At 38.5% G+C, this 18,728-nt stretch overlaps 1 protein-coding gene across 1 annotated transcript in view; it reads left to right on the forward strand.

Annotated features, from left to right (window-relative positions):
• The first annotated feature begins 7,572 nt into the window (after positions 1–7,572).
• TPH2 (tryptophan hydroxylase 2) overlaps positions 7,573–18,728 on the forward strand; it is a 116,250-nt gene continuing 105,094 nt past the window's right edge. Inside the window, exons 1-5 of the mRNA XM_008536811.2 lie at positions 7,573–7,791; positions 10,201–10,353; positions 12,740–12,923; positions 13,034–13,134; positions 17,839–17,906. Coding sequence (XP_008535033.1) covers positions 7,687–7,791; positions 10,201–10,353; positions 12,740–12,923; positions 13,034–13,134; positions 17,839–17,906 — 611 coding nt within the window. The 5' untranslated portion in view covers positions 7,573–7,686. The remainder of the gene's footprint in view (positions 7,792–10,200; positions 10,354–12,739; positions 12,924–13,033; positions 13,135–17,838; positions 17,907–18,728) is intronic.

Genomic DNA, 18,728 nt, shown 5'->3' on the forward strand with positions numbered 1-18,728 from the left:
CAAATGCACCAGCAAAAGATTAGTTCATCAAACACCATGAGAAACTATAGCAACAATTCAGAGCAAAAGGAGAATGACAAGTATCTAGAAACAAACCTTAAAGTCACAGAAATTTACAATCTAAATGACAGAGAATTCAAAATAGCTGTCATAAAGAAATTCAACAAGTTACAAGAAAACTCAGAAAGACAGTTCAATGAGCTCAGGAATAAAATTAATGAGAAGAAGGAATACTTCACCAAAGAGATTGAAACTATTTTTAAAAAACAAGCAGAAATTCTGGATATGAAGATCACAATTAATGAGATAAAAAATAATCTAGAATCCTTAAAAAATAGAGCTGACTTTATGGAGAATAGAATTAGTGAGTTAGAGGATAGAAATATAGAAATGCTTCAGGTAGAGGAGGAGAGAGAACTAAGACAATGAAAATGAAGAAAGTTTTTGAGAAATATCTGACTCAATTAGGAAGAGTAACATAAGGATTACAGGTATTCCAGAGGGAGAAGAGAGACAGAAAGGAGCAGAGAGCTTGTTCAAAGAAATAATAACTGAGAAATTCCCAAACCTGGGGAAGAAACTGGACTTAGAAATATATGAAGCCAGTAAAATTCCTAACTACATCAATGCTAAAAGACCTTCTCCAAGGCATATAATAGTAAAAGAGGCAAAATTTGATGACAAAGAAAAAACATTAAGGGCAGCAAGGCAAAAGACAACAACCTACAAAGGACCCTCTATCAGGCTTTCAGTGGATTTCTCAGCAGAAACTTTACAGGCTTGGAGAGAATAGAATGATATGTTCAAAATACTGAAAGATAAAAACTTTCATCCCAAAATACTCTATCTAACAAAACTTTCCTTCAGATACAATGGAGAAATAAAAGCTTTCCCAGATAAGCAAAAGCTGAGGGAGTTTATTGCCACGAGGCCTCCCCTACAAGAACTGGTTAAGGATGCCCTCACACCTGAATCAAAAAGGCAAAGGTTTACAAAGCTTCAAGCAAGGAGATAGACAAAATCGGAAAACTGCAGCTCTCTTTCAGTACAGGGTAGCAAATACTTAATTATAACTTAAAAGATAAAGGGAAGGAAAGCATCAAAAGTAACTATAAAAACTTCAACTTAGTCACAAATTCAGAAGACAAAACAGAATAATTTGTGACAACAGTAACTCAGAAGAAGAGGAAAGGGATGAAACCTGCTTAAGCTAATGGAGATCAGAGGCTATCAGAAAATGGACTATCTCTACTATGAGATCTTTTATCAAATCTCACAGTAGCCACTAAAAAAAAAATCAGAGCAGAGCCAAAATTCATTAAAAAAGAGAAAACTGAGAAAATCTCAACAGAAAACCACCAAAATGAAATGGCAGTCAGAAATAAAAGGAAGAGAAAGAATGGAAACATAACCAGAAAATAAGAGATAAAATGGCAGTACTAAGCCTTCATAAATCAATAATCACTCTAAATGTAAATGGATTGAATTCTCCTATCAAAAGACACAGAGTGGCTGGATGTATTAGAAAACAAGACCCAACAATACGCTGCCTCCAGGAAACACATCTGAGCTCTAAAGACAAACATAGGCTCAGAGTGAAGGGACAGAAGATGATACTTGAGGCAAATGGCAAATGAAAGAAAGCAGGTATTGCCATACATATATCAGAAAAAGCAGATTCTAAGATAAAAAAGACAATGAGAGGGGGCTGACCCAGTGGTGTAATGGTTAAGTTTGCATGCTCTACTTTGGTGGCCCAGGGTTTGCCAGTTCAGATCCCAGGCACAGATTTGGCACTGCTCGTCAAGCCATGCTGTTGCAGCATCCCACATAAAGTAGAGGAAGATTGGCACAGATGTTATCTTAGTGACAATCTTCCTCACACACTCACACACATAAAAGATAGTGAGAGATGAAGAGGGGCATTTTATAATGATAAAACGGACATTCCACCAAGAGGACATAACACTTTTAAATATATATGCACCTAGCACAGAGCACCAAAGTATACACAGCATCTATTAACAGACCTAAAGGGAGAAATTAACAGCAACACAACAATAGTAGGGGACCTCAACACTCCACTTACATCAATGGATAGATCATCCAGACAGAAAGTCATCAAGGCTGGGGCCAGCCTGGTGGCAGAGTGCTTAAATGTGCATGTTCTGCTTTGGTGGCCTGGGGTTCACCTGTTCAGATCCCAGGTGCAGACATGGCACCACTTGGCAAGATATGCTGTGGTAGGTGTCCCACATATACAGTAGAGGAAGAAGGGCACGAATGTTAGCTCAGGGCCAGCCTTCCTCAGCAAAAAGAGGAGGATTGGCAGCAGATGTTAGCTCAGGGCTAACCTTCCTCGAAAAAAAAAAAAAAAAAAAACCCACCAGAAGAAAAAGAAAGTCAGCAAGGAAGTAGTGGATTTAAATGAAATACTTGAGCAGATAAACTTAATAGATATATATGGAACATTCCATCCCAAAACAGCTGAATACACATTCTTCTCAAGTGCATGTGGAACATTCTCAAACATAAATCACATGTTGGGAAACAAGGCACGCCTCAATAAATTTAAGAAAACTGAAATCATATCAAGCATCTTTTCCAACCACAATGCTATGAAACTAGAAATCAACTACTGGAATAAAGCTGGGAAATTCAAGAACATGTGGAGACTAAAAAACATTCTAGTCAACAACCATTGGATCAAAGAAGACATCAAAGGAGAAATAAAAAAATACCTGGAGACAAATAAAAATGAAAATACAACATACCAACTCTTGTGGGATGCAGCAAAAGTGGCTATAAGAGGGAAATTCATACCAAAAGAGGCCCACCTCAATAAACAAGAAAAACATCAAATAAGTAATCTGAAACTACACCTAACAGAACTAGAAAAAGAAGAACAAATGAAGCCCAAAGTCAGCAGGATGGAAATGATAAAAATTAGAGCAGAAATAAATGAAATAGAGACTAAAAAACAGTAGAAAGGATCAATGAAACTAATAGATCATTCTTTGAGAAGATAAACAAAATTGACAAACCCTTAGGCAGACTATGACAAAAAGAGAGAAATCTCAAATAAATAAAATTAGAAATGAAAGAGGAAAAATTACAATGGATACCATAGAAGTACAAAGAATTTTAAGAGAATACTATGAAAAACTATATACTCACAAATTGGACAACATAGAAGAAATCAATAAATTCTTAGACTCATGCAACCTCTCAAAACTGAATCAAGAAGAAATAGAGAATCTGAATAGACCAATCACAAGTAAAGAGATCAAAACAGTAATCAAAACAAGAAACAAAAGTCCAGGACAAGATGGCTTCTTTGGAGAATTCTACCAAACATTCAAGGAAGATTTAATACCTATCCTTCTCAAATTATTCCAAAAAGCTGACGAAGACAGAACACTTCCTAACTCATTCTATGAGCTCAACATTATCCTGATACCAAAACCAGACAAGGACAGAACAAAGAAGGGAAATATCGCCAATATTGCTGATGAACTTAAATGCAAAAATCCTTAACAAAATATTGGCAAACTAAATACAGGAATATATTAAAAGGATCATACACCATGATCAAGTGGGATTTATGCCAGGAATGCAGGGATGATTCAACATCCAAAAATCAATCAATGTGATACACCACATTAAAAAAATGAAGAATAAAATTCACGTGTTCATCTCAATAGACGCAGAGAAAGCATTTGACAAGATACAACATCCATTTATGATAAAAATTCTTAATAAAATGGGTATAGAAAGGAAGTACCTCAGCATAATAAAGGCCATATATATGACAAACCCATAGCCAACATCATACTTAATGGTGAAAAATTAAAAGCCATCCCTCTGAGAACAGGAACAAGACAAGGGTGCCCACTGTCACTACTCCTATTCAACATAGTCCTGGAGATTTTGGCCAGAGCAATTCAGCAAGAAAAAGAAATAAAAGAAATCCAAATTGGAAAGGAAGAAATGAAACTCTCACTGTTTGCAGATGACATAATTCTATATATAGAAAATTGTAAAGAATCCATCAGAAAATTATCAGAAATAATCAACAGCTACAGCAAAACTGCAGGGTACGAAATCAACTTACGAAAATCAGTTGCATTTCTAAACACTAATAACAAACTGGCAGAAAGAGAAGAATACAATCCTATTTACAATCACAACAAAAAGAATAAAATATCTAGGAATGAGTTTAATCAAAGAGGTTAAAAGACCTAACACTGAAAATTATGACATTATTGAAAGAAATTGAAGAAGATAGATATAAAGAAATAGAAAGGTATCCCACATTCATGGATTGGAAGAATTAACATAGTTAAAATGTCCATATTACCTAGAGCAATCTACAGGTTCAATGCAACCCCAATCAGAATCTTAATGGCATTCTTCATGGAAATAGAGCAAAGAATCTTAAAATTTATATGGAATAATAAAAGATCTCGAATAGTCAAAGTAATCCTGAGAAAAAAGAACAAAGCTGGAAGCATCACAATCCTTGACTTAAAAATATACTACAAAGTTACAGTAACCAAAATACAATGGTACTGGCACAAAAACAGACACACAGATCAATGGAGCAGAATTGAAATCCCAGAAATAAAACCACATATCTATGGTCAGTTAATCTTTGACAAAGGAGCCAAGAATGTACAATGGAGAGAGGAAAGTTTCTTAAATAAATGGTGTTGGGAAAACTGGACAGCCACACGCAAAAGAGTGAAAGTAGACCATTATCTTTCACTATACATAATAATTAACTCAAAATGGATTAAATACTTGAATGTAAGACCTGAAATCATAAAAATCCTAGAAGAAAATATGGACAGTACACTCTTTGACTTGGGTCTTACCATCATCTTTTTGAATACCACATCTACTCAGGCAAGGGAAACAAAAGAAAAAATTAACAAATGGGACTACATCAGACTCAAAAGCTTCTGCAAGGCAAAGGAAACCATGAACATAATGAAAAAACAACTCACCAACTGAGAGAAAGTATTTGCAAGTCACGTATCCGACAAGGGGTTAATCTCCAAAATATATAAAAACTCATATAACTCAACAAAAAAGCCCAAACAACACTATCAAAAATGAGCAGAGGATATGAATGGACATTTCTCCAAAGAAGATATACAGATGGCCGACAGTCATATGAAAAAATGTTCAGCATCACTAATTATTAGGGAAAAGCAAATCAAAACTACAGTCAGATGTGACCATATGCCTGTCAGAAGGTTATAATTACCAAGACAAAAAATAACAAATGTTGGAGGGGATGTAGAGAAAAGGGAACCCTCATACACTGCTGGTGGGAATGCAAACTGGTGCAGCCACTATGGAAAACAGTACGGAGATTTCTCAAAAAATTAAAAATAGAAATACCATATGACCCAGCTATTCCACTACTGGGTATTTATCCAAAGAACTTGAAATCAACAATTCAAAGAGATTTATGCACACCTCTGTTCATTGCAGCATTATTCACGATAGCCAAGATATGGAAGCAATCCAAGTGCCCATCAATGGATGAATGGATGAAGAAGATACCGTATATATATATATATACGGAATGCTACTCAGCCATAAAAAGGGACAAAATTGTCCCATCTGCAACAACATGGATGGACCTTGTGTGTATGATGTTAAGCGAAATAAGCCAGACAGAGAAAGACAAACACTGCATGATTTCACTCATATGTGGGAGATAAACACACGGATAAAGAGAACAGATTAGCAGTTGCCAGAGGGGAAGGGACCTGGGGGGTGGGCAAAAAGGGTAAAGGGGCACATATGTACGGTGAGAGATAAAAATTAGACTACTGGTGGTGAGCACGATGCCACCTATCCAGAAATTGATAAATACTAATGTATACCTGAAATCACACAATGTTATAAGCCTTTATGATTTCAACAATATAATTGAAAAAGAAAGAAGGAAGTATAAAGACAATAAGAAAGACTAACATACCAAGGAAATAATTTGGGGCAAAAAAGCAAAAGAATAATAATGAGAAGAAATCATCAGTGATACGATAAAAGAGGTCATTCAGATGTGCCATTTTCCTGTTAGTTTCCTATCTTATTCTAACAACAAAAATTTCCTCTTAAATTGTTATTTATGTGTGGTCCATTTCAATGAATGACACCATTATTTACCCAGTCCACCCGAGTCAGAAACTTGGGAATTATTCTGTTTTTGTGCACCCACATCCAAGTTGTACTATGTTGCCCTATGAATTTTACCCCTTAACATCTCTTGTTCTTTTCATTGCATCCTTAATGCTGTTACCTTAATTCAGCTCATCATCTCCTGGCTCAGCCACTCTTTACTTGTGTGAACCTTTCGCAAGTTACCTTAATTCTTTTTGCCTCACTTTCTCCACATATAAAAGGGAAATAATAATTATGTCTTGTAAGTGTTGCTGTGATGATGAATAACATTTTTACCTAAAAAGGTGCTTAGAATAGAAATTGGCAAATATGACACGCTCAGTAATATTAGCTACTATTATCATTACTTCAATGAACATATTTAAATTTGACTTTCCTAATAGCTGGTCATAGCTGATTTTTTAGAGGAAATGTGAGCTAAATATTTCCCAAATTAGATAAAATAATAATATCCCCTCAAGACTCCAGAAACAATTAAAATTCAGTTAATATTAGTTCATCCTTTCCTGTTTTCATCTTGTTTTATATACAGACAGGCAGTGTCAGCCCCAGGTTTTGTTTAGTTTTACAGTCAAACAAGCACATTTGGTCAAGAGCCTTACATCCTTCAGGAAGTTGGTAATATTTTCCTGTGACATGGTGAATTTTATGACTTACTAAAGTTTGAATAGTAAATCAATTGATCTATGTATTTCAGATTGTCGGATTTGATCTAATCACAAGTGGAGAGGAAAAATTCAGTAACCGTCAACAGCATCAAAGGAATGACTGAAACATAGGCATTTTGTTTCCTTTTTCTTCCCACTTAGTGAGAAAGATTCTAGTGTTAGTGTCTCAACTATCATCTATATGTCGTTACATCAAAGCCTCACGTTTCCTTTACAATACAATTGCCTGAACATCACTGCATAGCAGCATCACACAATTGGGAAGCAGTGCCTTTTATGAAAGCCATCACACACACGTGTAGACACAGTCATAACACAATCAATCAAAAAAAATCTTAACATAAAATAGCTTAGGGATTCAGCAGTGCTGATATTTCTTAAATTATTTTCCTCCTTTTGGAAAGAAAGCACAAACCTTTGAATTTAGTCACCTAAAGCAGGTTTGAGAGATGAGAACTAACGTCGGGAGACAGTTGTTTTCTTTTACACATAACACCCTAGTTACGGATTGTTCTTCACCAACTACGCCCACATGACTACTCGACCTGTGAAACAAATCGCACCATAAGCACAGATAACCCCAGGCGTCAGGTCTGTAATCTGACTGTGGCCATCGGCAGCCAGAAATGAGTTTTTTTCTAATCAGCCTTCCATCAGTTCCCAGTCACTCATAAAAAGGAGCCCGGAGAAGGGAGGATTCGCGTTGCTCTTTCTTCAGCACCAGAGTTCTGGACAGCGCCCCTTCCTCTCTCCATCTCCGCCAATCTCTACTGCCCCGCTAGTCCCCCTGCTGCGGAAAAAGAAAATCACGTTGGGATCCATGCAGCCGGCAATGATGATGTTTTCCAGTAAATACTGGGCAAGGAGAGGGTTTTCCCTGGATTCAGCGGTGCCTGAAGAGCATCAGCTACTTGGCAACTTAACAGTGAGTACTGAGTTGCTGGCACTCTCTAGAGAAGTGTTTTCTAGGGTAGTGACCATCTTATCCTTGCTACATGGACAACTGGTGTAGAGTAAGCACACACACCTCAGCCCTTCCTCTTTCATCTGTGAGCCCTGCTTCCCTCTTGTCTGCATTCAGTATTCCTTCTCTCTCCGTAAAGTAAAGCGTGTGTACTGATGGATATGTGCTAAACTTCCTTTCCTCAAAGTTTATAAGTAGAAAGTAAAGAAGTTCCTGAACACCAAGAATGAGAGGTTGTCTGAACCAATGTCTTTTATTCACAACCAAAAAAACTGTAGAATTTTGAAAGGCTGTTTATTGTGAGTAGAAATAAGGAGAAGAAATTAAACAGATTTTTATGGTTCCTGGAAGATTATGATGTCTCCTATACACTCTTCCATCTACAAAGCCTAGTCTTTAAACAGAGAGGCAATATTTTCTCTTCTTGTCTATAGGTGCTGGTTATTGGAATAAAAGGAAGATGGGTTCCTTTCAAAAGTTTTTCTGCACTTTTCATTGCTTCATTTTTTTCAGTTTAATTTTTGGAGTAATGAAAGCAATATGCCACTTGCTTCAGTGTTTAAGGCATTTGTTTGTATTTAAATATTAACAGGGTAAAAGAGCAATAGTTCGCTGGATTTTAGATCCTGTTTTGAGGTAATAGTCACAGGATTTAATAAAAAAGACAATGAAAGGAAAATGTATTCGGATTCCTAGTCATTAAAAATATTAAATGATATTTCATTACTGTACTCTCAGAGTTTATCAACCAACTGCAATTCAGTCTGTATCACAGAAAAATCTGTTTTATTATTGTAGCTCCAAATACACGACAGAGAGTCATCTTGTACTGGCATGTTATACTGCTAAAAATGTTGAAAAGTAATCAGGCAAGTTTTGCAGAACTATTTAAATCAATTTGCAAAAATGAGACCAAAATTATAAATAGATTTTCTAACATTTAAATATTATGAATATTTGGATGAGATATTACGCTGAGGAATTTTGAAGTCATAATGAACTGCTAGAAGGAAAACAAAGAAAACTCAGAGTTATGGTTAAGGTATGACCTTTTCCTATAAAGAATACTACTGAAATATATAAGATCGGTGTGTTGTGTCGTAAGGAGGAGGCAGATGTCGAGAGGACTAAGACATTTGAGGTTTTAATGACTAAACATACTGCCAAATACCTATGTCTGCATAAATAATAAAACATCCATTTCTATGACATATAAATCTAGTGAGCAAGGCAATACTAACATGTGAAAGTAAAGCCAGCAAAGAAACCAGAGGAAAGCAAGGGCAAATCACTATTCACTGGGTTCCATATCAAATTTATATTTCTCAGTTTCATGAGAAAGTAATAATTGGTGTGATTGTACTATATCACTATTGCCAGGGTGGAAGTTCTCTGTTTGCCTAATTCTTCATTAGCATATAAAAAACACAAAAAAGTACACCCTAATTTTGCTTTTTCTGCCAAATGAAAATTTCCAGCTGTTTCATCCTGCATTTATGACAATGTGATCCAAGATTCTGGAATCTGTCCTTTTTGTCCTCAGCCAATGGGACTAAGAGCCATTACTTACTCATGTACTACAATATCTTGAATGGCTAATGAACTGTTAATCTTTTTCAGTTTCTCAGATGCTACTCTTTGCTCGTAATGATTAGCTAGCTAGTTTTTTCTGCCCTCCTTTCTCCCTTCCTTCTTTTCTTTTCTTTTATTTGTGGGTGAATTTTAACAGACACTTTTCAGATATCGTCTGCTGACACAGATAGCCTTAGCTGAATACATTTCCTCTGTGCTGAACTTCTGCAGATATATTTACACTGACAATGTGGATCTAATTTCAGAAAGGAAGGTTATCAAAATCAGTGCATGTCCTGATGACTTTCAAAATGAAATTAATATTTTGTTTTTAAGGTATAATTGAAAGTAAAATAACTGTGAAGAGTATACGTTTGGTCTTATTTTTGTTATATTTAGTAATTAATATAGTTTCCATATGATTTAACTAGGCTAACAAATCAGATTTCATGCCATAAAGTAAACCTAGAAAGACAGGAATTGCTCATACATGAGACTTATACTTTGTGGGGTCAGATTTTTGTTGCTATTAAAATGAAGCAAATATGACCCCCTTTTCATTTCAGCTACTACATGAAAATAGTGCACTGGAAAATGGTGTCCCAGAGTAAATTAGACCAATATTTATGATTGAAAGGTATGAGTGACATGGCAGCTTTGTTTTGAGTTTGTGTGCTTGCTGGGGCTTCCAGCATATAAATGGAATATCTGAAGAAAAATCTAATTATAGAGAACTCTGGAATTCTAACTTATATATATATATATATATATATATATATTGTTTCCACCTTCTTGAAGGTAAATAAATCTAACTCTGGCAAAAATGATGATAAAAAAGGCAACAAGGGAAGCAGCAGAAGTGAAACTGCTCCTGACAGTGGCAAGACGGCGGTCGTGTTCTCCCTGCGGAACGAAGTGGGTGGGTTAGTAAAGGCATTGAAACTCTTCCAGGTGAGTGTCAGACATCACTGTACCACTTTAAAAGGGACTGTGTGCCTGGTTACAAACCTGTCATCTGTTAAGAAACATTCGTGAATCAATTTCTGGACAATGTGTTGAAAGGTTCAAAGAAACTGAACTTCATGAGGCTTTACAAGGGGAATTTGTTTGCCAAACAAGGAAATAAGCAGATTTGTGTGAATTATATTTTATTAATTCAGAGTTAGCCAATTTGTCATTCTGCAGACTGTTGCCAGGTGAGGAAGTCAGTAATTAAAAAATGTGAGCCTCACACCTGGAAATGCAAACACAAAGGAGCCAAACAGGGTGTTTGTAAATATTAAGACCCTGCAACCTGAATTGATTTGTTAACCTTTGAACAGTGCACATGTCCTAGGAGCACATTTATTGCATAAGATGAGACACAAGACTGTAGGCACTTGGTATTTCCCTAAACTTCATTGTCTCATGAACTTAATGTGTCTTTTGTAAGGATGAGTCACTCTCCTTATATATAAACTGGGGCTAGCTCTCTCTTTATCTTATGGAAATGCAGTAGCCTTTTCCCAGGCCCAAACTGTTGATTTGAACCCTCAAGAGAGAGCCTGGTTGAGGGTGAGGTTAGAAAAATCCAGAAAGACTATTGCCTCCTTGCCAGGGTAAACTGGATGCTTCCGTACGCTTCAGCAAGCACCTTCCGTGCTTCAGGCACCTTCAGTGCTGTGGGATGCTGGTACTGGGGGAAGAGGGTTGGAACGGCAGTCGGAGGATTCAGACCTGTGTTCTCCTGGCTTGGTTAATCACTAGCTGCTTCCTAGGCTCCATTTCTTCATTTGTAAAACAGCAATAATAATTCCTACCCAACAAGGTGTTGTAATGAAATAATACGAGTGAAAGCGCTTTGTAAAGTGTACAGATATGAGGCATTATTGTGATGCTTTTTTGATGAGGGGGAATTAGCAGCCTGATTTGGCAAATATTTCCTGTTTTCTCTTGACCTTGAAGAAAGGATCAGGCACCATAAGCAGTGGTAATGGAAATCTAGGAAAATATTTTACACATAATTATATCATCCAGCATTGTCTCCACACAGTGCCCAAGGCAGACACATTCACTTAGACAGCTGGGTGCAGTGGAAATCCCTGGAGAAGGAGTTGGCAGCCCAGAGTTCTCACTTGGCCATCAGATCGTCATGGAGTCTCGGCTAAACCACTTCACGCATCTGGCCCTCAGTTTCCTTGTCTAAAAATATTTACTCTGCTTCAACCAAAAGACACTGAAAGGCCAAAGTGACACAATATGTGTGAAGATGCTTGAATCTTGAGCTTAATATTAGTCTTACCTTTATTATCTGCCAATTTAGGAAATACGGCATTAGTGCGAAGATTAATAAAAGTAGAAATAGATCATTTAGTTTCCTGGTCACAGGGCTAAGTTTTTAATACAGGGAGGATGCTGTTTGATTTCAACTTACTCTGGCATCAGAAACTACCTGTCCTGCTCCTGTGCTGAAAATTCTGAGGCCAACGAGGATTGTACTGGGAATTGTGCTGATAATCAGAGAACACCATCCGGAGGGTGAGGAGGTGTCTGTTTCTTTGGGGCTAGGTTAAGGTGGAGAGGAGAGCTTAGTTTTCAGTTAATGTGGTGGAATGGAAGCCCACGTCATTGAGGAAATTTAAACCTGAGGTTTAAGTATTAAATTGCTGCCCTCCCTCTCACATCTTACTGTAGGATTGATGGATTCGGGAAGCTGCTCTTCTTGCTTCCTCTTCTTTTCCTTTTCAGTGTGGGCCACACTTTGGCCAGCGTTTCCCAAATTTCAGTCATTTTCATATGATGTTCCCAATCTATGCCTCATTTGCCTACTGTTTGTACTATTTACTTATTTTTTCAAAGATTATCTTATTTTTAAGCTTTATTTCAAAAGGAAACTCTATACCACTATAAAATCAGGGGTTCGAGTTTGAGTTATGATTTTTTAAACATATAAAAATAAACAAATAAACCTGAGGATTACATGGCATATGATAAACTAATCCCTCCCAACCCCCCCCAAATAATCAGGCACAATACCAGTGGGATGGGGACCACTCTGGGAAATGATGATGCTCATAATCATAGTACATTTTATGGGTCTCTTTATGTAACTTAATGCTCCCTTCTTTTTTTCAAGGAGACAGGAAAACCTACATACAGTCTCTGTTATTATTAATAGGGACAATGGTTATAAACATTTCCATGTTTTAGTCAACCAAAGAGCAAGGAGATTGTCTTTCCCTCTTTTGTGGGCACTTGGCACCTTGTTGCTTACGAGTTGAACAAGACCAGTCCATGGCATCCCTTTTATTGTTCCCTTATTGAAGATGATTTAGAGATGTTGCTTATATTTCTACAGGAAAAGCATGTCAACATGGTTCATATTGAGTCCAGGAAATCCCGGCGAAGAAGTTCAGAGGTTGAAATCTTCGTGGATTGTGAGTGTGGCAAAACAGAATTCAATGAGCTCATTCAGTTGTTGAAATTTCAAACCACAATTGTGACATTGAATCCACCAGAGAACATTTGGACAGAGGAAGAAGGCAAGGCCAGGTTTTGCTTGTTGGGGGATTTTGCAATCTGACAAATGTTGCGAAGGAGAAAACACAATCTGTGAGCTAATATTTGTGAACGTGCACTGTGTTTTCAACAGAGCTAGAGGATGTGCCCTGGTTCCCCCGGAAGATCTCGGAGTTAGACAAATGCTCTCACAGAGTTCTCATGTATGGTTCTGAGCTCGATGCCGATCACCCAGTAAGTGTTCAGTAAAATCCATTCCTCACATGCTCTTCCAGGACTATCCATGTGCCAGGCAGGGTGCCATGTTCTGTGCTGTGATGCCTTATTGTAGAGCAGTTTGTTATTTATTCCCCACAACTGAGAGCAGACTTTCAAATGATAATGCTTTCCTGTACATATGCCTTGGCTGGAAGCAGGTTAGAAGGATGACATTTCCTTATAGCATTTATTTTTAAAAGGATTGGTTAGAGGAGGAGATTCTAAACCTTGGAGAATATTTCTGTAGAATTAGACAGCTTGAGATATACTTGCAGATAGTGACCCTTGGAAAAATGATGAACTGAAATTGATCGCCCCTTTTGGAAACTAGAGAGGCCTAGGCATTATGGGGCTCAGTGAGAGAATAAAATTCTCCTTGCTATTTTCCTCGACTGAAGGTAGTTAGTTAGGAGCAGAGAAATGTGGTGGTTCAGTCTCAATGGAAGGGCATAGGGTTTTAGAATAAGGCCGTGATGGAAGATGCATCTCTTCCCACCTCTACCCTAAATCTATTTACCACCATCTCTCCTCTACTCCAGTAAAAACGTTACCTTTCAAGAAATATAATACACAGGTAAGCATTTCCCATTATTCCCTCCCTCTCCCTTTGCATCAGTTTTTATTTAACACAAGAGTCCTGGAGCTTCTTTATGGTCAGAATGAAGTACGGTTAATAGTCTGGGAGAAGGAAGCAATGTACAATTATTTTGTTACAAGCATTTTTTCCCCCCGGTGCCTGTTGTCTAAAACTAGGCAGATAAAAGGGTGAAACCCAAGCAGATTGGTCATGCTTATAGAGGACTTTGTGGTCTGAGGGTAATGGTTTAGAGATTTTATTTAAATGGGAGAAATCCGGAAATCTGAGAGTAGGACTACACTCTATGCAGTGGTTCTCTAAGTGTGGTCTCAGGGCTGCTGCATCCGCGTTGCCTGGAAGCTTGTTTTAACAAGCCCACACTTGCCTTTAAAGGAAACTATGATGACTTCCACAAGAGGGAAATTTTCAGTCAAGTCAGTCATTTGGCATAATATACCAATTCAAACCAATTCATAACATACCGTTTAAACAGATGGTCTAACAGCCCTAATTTAATTGCGCTTTTTAAAAAAATCAGAATTAATTCAAAGACACAGCGTGTTGTGTTTGCCGGCATAGCCTAAAATTTCAGAATTCAGTATTTCACGGGTAAGGATCCTGAATACTAGAAAAACACTCAAAAGTGCCTTTAATAATCACCCATTTGTTGTCTGCCCCTTCCCCACTTCTGGAAGAGTCAGAATGAGCAGGGAAGCCTGATGTAGAGGTGAACAGTAACAGGGCTGCCCAGATAGCAGCTGTTAGCTTGCAGGATGTCCCTGGGCAAGGCCCTCTATCTCTGCACCTCAAATTCTTTATGGAAAAAGCGGAAATAAAATTCTTATTGACCTCAAAGGGGCATTTGAAAAGCCTAGTTAATAAAACAACCGGAAAGCATTTTGGCAAGATGAAATGCTTAACTCCAGAATGGGAATGCTGTATTAAATCATCCAGATCAATGCCTGGACAGAAAAGGATTTCTCGCTAACCTCCTATTTCCAAATGCTCCCCTTAGTCTAGTTTGAAAATTACTCAACCTGGAGAAAAGAGATCAGCCATTTTAACGGAACAACCACAGGAACCACAGACCTTGTTGTGAAAAAATTTATTCTGATACCCAGAGTAAATTTCCCTGGGCTGAATTTTGTTTCATTGCTCCTAATTACACCCACCTTATGATACTTTCTCTTATTTTCTGTGCAGCCACTTGAAATAATTGCAAGTACTTAGCAATCTCCTACTTTATTGTCATTTTTTTCTTTTTTAACCATATATTTTTTTTTATAAGCACACCAAATGTTCATTATGCAAAGTTTTATAGCGGTAAGTTGGTGTTTTTATAAGTTATTATTTGAGGAGGATGGAAAAAGTTGTCCAAGCACATTTTGTGCCCGGGAATGATCCCAGTCCTGAGACAGGGAGTATTGTGCTAGACGGCTCAGAAGGGGCTTGGAATACCAGAGTCAGGGCGCTGAGGCTCTCTAGAAATGGTTAAATACCTATCTAGGTCAGTGCCTCTCCAACTTTGACGGACAGACAAATCACCTGGAGGATCTTTACAAAACGCGGATGGGGTCCTGAGATTCTGCATTTCTCGCGAACTCCCAGTTGAGGCTTCCTCGGAGGTCTGAGGACTACACTTTGAGTAGCAAGGATCTAGACTAGGGGAATCTTTCAAAGTGTGGCTCAAGGTTTGCCACAGCAGTGCTGGTTAAAAATGCAATACCTTAAGGCTCCTGGAGCCTGCTGAGTCAGAACTTTCAGGGGTGGACCCTGGAATCTGCACTTAAAAGGATTTGCAGGAGATTCTGATGAGCTCTAAAGTTTGAGAAGTAATATCCTAGGCAGTGACTCACAGCCCCAGCTTTCCATTCCAATAATCTGTGGGAAACTGAAAAATATACTGAAGCCACGGTGTCACCTCAGAGTGCCTAAATCAGAAACTCCGGGAATGTGTTTAGGTTCAGAGTAGTAGTTAAAGCTCCCAGGTGATATAATATTCCACCGGTGTTGCCCTCTTTGGGAGAGCTACTTGAGTGCCAACGCACATTTAGCTGAGCACTTTAGGGTGCTGGCTAGGTCTTCAGCTCCCCTTGATTAAGACTGAGAGAGGAAGAGTGGGTGTGTAGCAGATATTCTCTGGATGCCAGTGTTGCCAGATTTAGCAAATAAATATATAGGATGCTCAATTAAATTGGAATTTCAGATAAACAGTGAATACTTTTTTTAGTATAAGTATGCCCCAAATATCGCATGGGTGTCCTGTATTATATCTGGTAACCTTATCCCTGGCTTCAGTCCAGCATGGATGGCCAAGGGATGCTGTGTCTCTGTAATCGTAGTGGAGCTAGCACCCCTGTTTGATTTTGCCAGTCCACGGCTCAATCCTGGAAGCTCTGAATCGCGCACCACATTTGTGTAATCACCGTCACACTAGGCTAATGAGGCATGATGAGTAAATCACTGTCTTGCACGCCTAGAAAATGTGCAGGTGTTTGCTGAGGAGAGACAGCCAAGATTCTTTGGGAAGTCCAGCAGATTACTATGCTGTTACCATGGTACTTGGTTAGGCAGGAACTGGGGACAGATGCCACGCTTTCCCATGGCTCTTTTCCTTTCCTTGCGGCTGGCTTTCTTTCTGAGTAATAAAGGTGCTGGGAACTTCTCAGTCCGACCGTCCCAGGTTGCCTGGTAAGACTAGTGAGTGTGGACGCTCATACTCCCTGGCATGACCATATCTGCCCTCTCTAAAGCAGGAGACCCTTTTCTTAGGTCATACACTCATTTGCGAATGTGGTAACTCTGGTCACAAAATCTTGCATATACACATTTTAAGGCTTCACAAGCCTGCCTCTGAACCTAGTTTAAAAACTCCCAATTCAGCAGAAGAAAGGAAGTGCTTGCTTCTGGGGCGGGATCCTTCATTTCTGCAGGGTGTTTGGGTGACCGTGGCACTCTCTATCCCTCCCCCATTAATGAATCTTGTCATTCCTGAGAGAAAGGCTGTTCGTAATGGAAGTTCTTCATTTCTGTGAAGATTTCCTGCCTCAAGGCCAGTTCTCCTTCAACCAGAAGAGAGGATGGAACAATTTTCTATGAGTTTGAGGTTCCACTACGAAGGATCTTAGCTGCGGGGAGGCACTCTAGGCCTTTGTGGTCCTGCCCCACTTCTCCTCAGAGCCCGTGACCCAGGCCTGTCTTTTGGCCTGGACTCCATTCTTGAGATGACCACTGCTTCCTGGTTATTCTTTGAAGTTGCAGTGGTAAGAAGTTAAATTGAAACAATTCCTTCTGGGCTTCCAGCAATTTGAAGAAACAACTTTAGGAAGGATTGCTTGTCTAAAAGTACCTGAAGGAAAGGAAAATGGAAAGTCTGTTGACAAGAGGAGAGATTCTTGAGTAAACCAAGAAATCTTCTCAGAAGGATCCCACTTGACTGAGGAATGACAGACAGGATGTTTAATTCCCCAAGCCCCTGATGACAAATAAACTCTTCAAGTTGCTAAAGACTGATCAGAATGATGGGAACTCAGAGTGGAACAGAGCTAGCCTGCCATCCTGTGCATGAATCTGTTTAAATCTATTTGCATTGTGTGGCTATACACCAAACCTCTTTAATTCGTACTAATTGGGGACTTGATGATTATTTTGAAGGATAGAATTTTAAATAAAGGTACATTTATTGGTCATTTACACAAAGCAATTTCATATAAATTAACTTACGAAATAACCTCATTAAAGAGACCTGTTTTAACGAACAGGATAAGATTAATTTGTGATTAAGATCAATTACATACAAATGATACTTTAAAAGCAAAGGATATTGTTCACAGCATCAATTTGCTTAACTAAGCCATTCTGCCCACTTAGTGGAAAGGTAAACTTCAGCCTGAATTTCCACACATCCCGAATTAGTACAGCCCAAATTTAATGAGGTTTTACTATAAGCACAATTCACTTCTGCCTGTCATCAAGATGGTCATCGGAGGATAAAATTTACATTCGGATCAAACAAAGTAAACACCACAGTGATTTTCTTTTAGGCCTCTGCAACTAATTTTTTTGGCACTCTGTTAAAGAACTTACTCTCTTTTCTGTTTAAGGGGTTTAAGGACAACGTCTATAGACAGAGAAGAAAGTATTTTGTGGACGTGGCCATGAGTTATAAATAGTAAGTACTTGTTTGACTCTTTCCTGTGACTTGTTGCTGGCCAGTTAGGAGAAATGCATACTGTGTGCAAGGACTCATCTCCTCTTCATTTGACCTTCAGCGGAAGGCTGACATGAAGTATTTTAAACACTCGCCAACTCCGTAGGCTTTCGTGCCAACACTGATGTTTGGCGTCCAGGTATAACTGTAAAATAATGAGACACATGGGCCACATGCCAAGCGCTACATTTTCATGGCTGTGTTCGCAGCTCTACTAAGACAAGAAGCCATTTTTGTGCACTTTGCAGGGCCTGAAAAATGTGTTTTAATTTTACTTTCGACTTTTCCTTTTAGTAACCCCTTCGATGTCCAGCTTCCCCAGTGAAAATACAGGTTTCAGCAAGAATGGGGAAAGGCTCATGTTAGCAGCTATAATAGAAAATAAACGAATTTGCTTTACATGGAAAGGGAAACTTCCTATAAATTGGAGGGCTTACGGAAAAGTTTCACACCCATTCCTGGATCAGGGTTGGGATAAAATTGCAGAAGCTCAGAATTAAGGTGAGGACTGTGCATGGTGCTTGGTGCTAATGGGCAGTGACAGGAGGTTTTTGACTGGCAATAATGCAGTGTGTTGACTGATGACTATGTCTAGAAAAATGGAGAGGAGATCAGGCCTCTGTTCATTCTACTTACACCAGTAAAACTTAAAGACCATTGCAGTGCTGTGTTCCCTTTGTCTGGTATGTGATCAGCTACATGAATCTTGTCATCAGAACAAAATATAGATCCGCACGTGGTACAGGAAAGATTCTTTCTTGCTCTAGTTGAGACTAGGTGAGA

The sequence above is a fragment of the Equus przewalskii genome, chromosome 29 (assembly GCF_037783145.1).
Source record: "Equus przewalskii isolate Varuska chromosome 29, EquPr2, whole genome shotgun sequence".
Taxonomy (NCBI): Eukaryota; Metazoa; Chordata; class Mammalia; order Perissodactyla; family Equidae; genus Equus; species Equus przewalskii.